The sequence below is a fragment of the Balaenoptera acutorostrata genome, chromosome 12, assembly GCF_949987535.1.
Source record: "Balaenoptera acutorostrata chromosome 12, mBalAcu1.1, whole genome shotgun sequence".
NCBI classification, from domain to species: Eukaryota; Metazoa; Chordata; class Mammalia; order Artiodactyla; family Balaenopteridae; genus Balaenoptera; species Balaenoptera acutorostrata.
Window position 1 is genome coordinate 42,003,383 of NC_080075.1, and position 6,000 is coordinate 42,009,382.

At 40.6% G+C, this 6,000-nt stretch overlaps 1 protein-coding gene across 3 annotated transcripts in view; it reads right to left on the bottom strand.

The window, feature by feature from the left end:
* SANBR (SANT and BTB domain regulator of CSR) overlaps positions 1–5,078 on the bottom strand; it is a 69,778-nt gene extending 64,700 nt beyond the window's left edge. For 2 of the 3 annotated variants that reach the window (XM_007189700.2, XM_007189698.2), the window contains exons 1-2: positions 4,926–5,078; positions 58–216 (exon numbers count right to left, since the gene is read on the bottom strand). In XM_007189700.2, coding sequence (XP_007189762.2) covers positions 58–207 — 150 coding nt within the window. In that variant the 5' untranslated portion in view covers positions 208–216; positions 4,926–5,078. Of the gene's footprint in view, positions 1–57; positions 217–2,756; positions 2,886–4,925 lie in introns of all 3 variants that reach the window. The other variant, XM_007189699.2, reaches the window with a different exon arrangement.
* Between the last annotated feature and the right edge of the window lie 922 nt (positions 5,079–6,000).

Sequence of the window (6,000 nt, forward strand, 5' to 3'; positions counted from 1 at the left end):
AAATTGATCACTTTTTCTGATTTCTTTTCAGTAGATATCTGAAAGACTGTTATTTACCTCTTTAGGCGTTAATCCAGGCACAAGCCTTGCCACTGATTCCCAGTTGATGGTCTGGTGGATTCCAATTAATGGGTAAAGGATCATGTCCAACACCATTTGGTTGTTATTGTTTAGGAAATTGTTGTTTTCTGAATATCCACGACTCATCTTTTGGAACTAGAGACAGAGAAGACAAATAGATTTATTTGCATCTGAAATCCAAATATTTTCAGAACATTATAAATCAGTTATAATTCATTCCTAAGAATTATCTACTACTACATAAAGGAAAGATAAAACTGACCTAAAATCAAAACAGAATATATAGCTCAAATCTCTTCAAATATAACAGTATTTGAATATTATGGATTGGTGGGTAGATAGATAGATAGAAGGATGGACAGATGGGTAAATATGTGATTAAAAAGTATGATAAAATGTTAAGGGTAGAATATAAGTGACGGGTATACAAGTGTTCACTATAAAATTCTTTTGATTTTGCCGTATGTTTAAAATTTTTCATAATAATATGTTGAGAGAAAAAGTTGAACACAATATATCTTCTTTAAAAAAAAATCCTTATGTATGCCTGATCTGTTATTTTGATTAGCAGTTCATGGATGGTAGAACTAAACTAAACTAAACTAAACTGAAAAAAAAAAAAGCTAGTTAAAAAGAATGATAATTTCATTGCAGTCCTAAGCCATATTTCCTTTATTTCTCTGTGAGTGAATGTCCATGCTATAAACAATCGAGGCTGAGTATACTTAATTTTGACTGATGTAATCAAATGAAACTTAGAACTAAGTTAATCTGACATTTTAGGATAAGCATAATCATTGTTACTGCGCATGTGATTATGAATTACATATGGTGGGGAGAGTATATCAACAAATGTAATTAGCATTGTTTTTATATGTTTGAAACATTTTTTGGAAAGTCCTCTTATTCCTTATCTTCAGAAGCAATGTGACAACTGGCCTGATAAGGTTTAACCCTTACACACACCCAAACACACACCCTGACTCTCATATATAAAAAGCCAAGGCACCTCCACACACATACACACATGCACTCACACCTGCAGAGTGGAGGCTTCGCCTGCTTCTTCATCTGGCTCCCCACCCTCTCTCCTACCATCACACGTCCTCTGGTTTAATCCAGGAGACCTTGAATCAAGTGACTAAGGGTGTGTCCAAAATCATCAGGCAACAGGATGACCAAGAAAAAAGTCTCTAGAAGGCTTTCCTAATGGATGTAGCTCAATAAACATTTAGTGAGTCCCAACTATAAGCCAAGCATTGGGGATACCATGATAAATATGGCATGGTCCCTGTCCTCAAGGAGTTTACTAGTAGAGAGTTAAGGATACAAACAGACAAACATCATCTTAATATCATTTGTTGACAGCCAAAGCAGAGGGGAGCCATCAAGGGGCAGAGGAGGGACACATAATAGCTGTTGGTATTGTGGAGGAGGGTAAGACCAAGGTATCAAAAAGAAGCTACCTCCTTCAACCTTAGAGAATTTTAAGAACTTATTTACTGAGTATTTACTAGGAGCCTGGAGCTGGGCTAAGCCTTCTATATAAGTTATTTCAATTCTCACCACAACCCTATAAGATAGATGCTTTCCCCAATTTTACAAGACCAAGAAACACATTCAGAAAAGTTAAATAATCTGTACAAGGCCACAGAACTAATAAGAGGCAGATCAAAGACTCAAATCCAGGTAAAACTGACTCTCAAATCCATGCTCTTTCCATTATATTCTAGAAGGAGAGTATAGGGGACACAGCAGTTGGGAATGATGGCTTAGGGTAGAGAGAGAGTCTAAACATTTTGAAGTTAGTTACGATTCAATGAAACAATTTTGAAAGCTGTTTGTGAGGCAAGGGAGGGAGAAGGCTGTGGTATCGAAGAGAAAAAGAAGCTACTCCCTTCAAATTTAGAAAACTTTGAGAATTTATGTTGATTATATCTCAATAAAGCTGAAATTAAAAAAAAAAAAGAAATTTAACATTTACTGAGGCCTCACCATGTGCCAGGCATTATATATGAAGTCAGAACATAAATTTACAGATGAAAATAATGACAAAGATTTACAGCTAGTCATATCTATGACTTAATTGATGTTGAATCTGGGTTGGGAATATAATCTCCAAATATAAGCTGTTCCTATGGAAAAATATTATCTATTTTAAGACAAGAACTATAAAGCAAAGATCCACTGAGAGACCAGTATAGTGGAAAAAGCAATGAACATAGGAGTCTGAAGCTCTGGTTTGAGTTTTAACTCCACACTAGTCAAGGCGAGTCATTTGAAATTCTGCAATAAAAATTAAGTGCTGGTAATACCTCTACTTGACATCATACAAATAATCAAAGGGATTATTTTTGTGAAGGCACTTTGAAGACAATAAAAGCACCTCACAAATGTGATGCAACATAAAATAACAGTATCTACCTCCTAGGATCCTGCTAAGGATTATGGGAGATGTTTAAATGTTGGAATGGGGAGTTGGAATGCAGAAGCTCTCAGTTAAGTGTTAACTATGATTAGTACTATGTAATTTTTTACATAAAATACTGATGTAGGACATCAGGTGGTAGACATCATAAAGTTATCCTACATGTTTCTGCATGAACATTAAAAAGAAACAAAGAAAAACACTAAGCACTCTAAAAATCACAGCTTCCTAGCAACCAGAGAGGTACCTTGTTGATGGGCCAGAATCGTGTTGGGTATGGACCCTGGAGCCAGACTACCCAAATTTTTGTCCTGGTTCTACCACTTAAGGTATTATCTGGTTCTGATTACGTATCTCTATGCCTCAGTTTCCTCATCTGTAAAACAAAGAAAAATAGTAGCTAGCCCACATACTTTTGAGGACGTATGGACAGTACTACCTGGCACATAGTACTACATAATGTTTGTAGTAGTAACGTTACCATTCCAAAGATCCTCAGATTAAACGGATTCAAAAAGATAAATGTGACAGATGAAAGGGGAGACAGCAACTTTCCAATGAAGTATGCTCTCAGCAAAATGAGTAGAAAGTCAGATCTAGATTCTTACCTAGTTTACCATTTCCAGCAGTACAACCTATGATTTCAGTGGTCTCGGCTAAAACATAAGGAAAATAATACCTACCTTTGAGGTTATTGTAAGGATTAGATAATATATATAACACACTACCTGGCATACAAAAGGTGCTCAATAAATAATTTATTATTGCTATTATTATTTTCCTATTTTGGCCATTATTGGCATAAAAATTTCCAAAAATTAGTTTAAGAACTGTAAAACAATGCCTTGAGACCAGTTGAAAATAGATTTTACAGAACTTCACTGTTCTCTACTTGTGTGCCTAGCACATCATCCCTTTTCATACCACGCAATTTGACAAGTATGTTAGAGGATGGGGTATTTTATTACAATTTGTTTGGGCCTCAATAAAAATTAGTCTGAAAGAGAATTCAGGGAAAGGACGTGGGTGCTGTTTTTTACTTCACTTCCAAAAAGATTCATTTAAAATTTCTAAAACATTTATTGTGGCCTACAATGTGAAGGCACCTGTTAGCTAATCAAATATACTGTTCATATAAAATAATTAAAACTTGTATTTGTATTTCCAATATAATACTATTCATTTATAATATATACGTTTAAGAATAATTTAAATCATCTAAATGTGAAAAATTTTTTTGTTAACATTTTCTTTATACAACTGAATCATATCAAGCAAGTGAAAACTACCCAGTATTAATTCCAGTTAAACGAATGTTCAAGAAAGCATCCCTTAGAGTCAGAATGTAAGTATGAAAGGTATAGCGCTGACGGATAACCCTTAATAAATTCTCTCAGAGTAGCTGTCACAGGGCACCCTATTCTGGAAAGGAAGTATAGACTTATCGAAAACTGCCAATAAGAAAAAGTCTGAAGCTCAAACTACACTTTTACTAGATCTACGCTCATTCATGATAAAACATGAAAAAGATGTTAAAGTTTAATGTGAAACGTGTTGTTTACCAAAAATAAAAATTCTATTTGTTTAATACTCTACACTTTTAAAGAGCACACCTCATGTCCTCTTCCCCATTCCCACAATCGTAATTTAAATGTATTAATAAAACCAATGTAATTAAGACCAAACAGAGGTCCACGACTGGCACCTGTATTTTCGTTTTCTTTTTTCAAACAGAAAAAGGGTCTTGTAGACAGAGACTTTTTCCCCTAGTTAGAGGAAGATGGGAAGCGAGGGCGGCCAGTAGGGCAGGTCAAAGGCCTTTGGCATAACAGAGGGTGGGAGATAACAGAGTTATTCCGCATTAGGGTAGAAGCCTTGTGCCCAGGCTTTCTGACCACGAATGACATCGGAAGCAGCTGGCTTTCATCGTGAAGGGGAAAATAAAATCACAGCTGAAACCCAGGAAGAATAGATCAAAGCCCTGCAAACCTTCGGCCCAGAGGTTCGCTGAGCAGCACGTCCTTGGGGCAGCCTAGACCTTCGCGATCTCCCCGCCTCCCCCGTAGGGGCAGAAACTCCGGGAGCTGAGCGGGTGAGGGGCGGACAAAGGCGCGGGGCGGTCAGCTAGGCGAGGGAGGGGAAGATGCGGGGCAGGGACCCGGGGCGAGGCCGGGAGGCAGACGCTGGGGCTCCCTCAGCTGGTTCGCAGGCTGGACGGGCTTCGGGGACCTGGAGTAGGCACGGCTGGCGGGCTGCGGGTTGCGCGTGGGGGCGTTCGGAGGCACTTTGGGCGAGCTGGACCCCGGCCGCCAGGGGAGGAGGCCGCAGAGGGAACCCGCTAGCTGCCAGCGGTACCGCCTCTCGCCGCACTTCCCGCCCCCAACCGGCACCCGAGCCCCCTCGGCGTCTCGCTCACCTCTAAGCCGGGGCGGCCCTTGCTGCGCCTCCGTCACCTGCAGAGGCCGGTACCGCCCGCGCCATGAAGCTGCCGCGACCACAGCCGCGACCCCGGCCGCGGCGCCCCCACAAGCCACCCCCGGCCGCTAGCAGGCGACTGCGAGGTACCAGCTCCGCGGGGCGGGGGAGCGCGGGGATCGAAGCCGCCAACCAATCGCAGGCCAGCGCCTCTGCGGCGCAGCCAATGAGCGACAAGCTCCTGCCGGGAGGGAGGGAGCGGAGGAGCTGCGGCGGCGACTGGCCGCTGCGCCTAGCCTTTGCTTTCCTCCTCCCCGCCCCCGCCTTGCATTCACTCTAGTCGCAGTGCAGCGTGCCACCTTACCAGCGTCTTGTCTCTTAGCAACCAGATACCCCGAGCCAGAACTTACGTGATCAACTCTGAGTCCAGAAGAAAGGGGAACGTAGGGGAGATAGAAGAACTCAGATAAAAAATGGGTGAAATTGTTGGAGTCTTTGGTACACCTGCTTAGGTAGAATGGGAAAATTGCATGATGTGAGCGACATCAAAAGAATCTAGGGTGAAGCATTGTCTTCATCAGGAGGCATCTCTTGAAAAATGTAAATAGCTCTGGGTTACACGCTGAGTTTTCATACATTAATATGTTCAGCAAGTATGTTATTGTGGTGACTACTGTTGGGAACCTAGTCAGATGTATAAAGTTCAGTCTTGTAGGGTAAATGCTACCGGTCAGTATTCCTTTTTTTAAAAAAATTTATTGAAGTATAGCTTATTTACAACGTTGTGTTAGTTTCTGCTGTACAGCAAAGTGATTCAGTTACACACATATTCTTTTTCATTATGGTTTATTACAGGATATTGAATATAATTCCCTGTGCTATACAGTGGAACCTTATTGTTTATCCATTCTACATATAATAGTTTGCATCTGCTAATCCCAAACTCCCAATCCACCCCACCCTCTTTCCCCCTTGGCAACCACAAGTCTGTTCTCTGTATCTGTGAGTCTGTTTCTGTTTCGTGGATAAGTTCATTTATATCATATTTTAGATTCCAGACATGAGTAGTACAATAT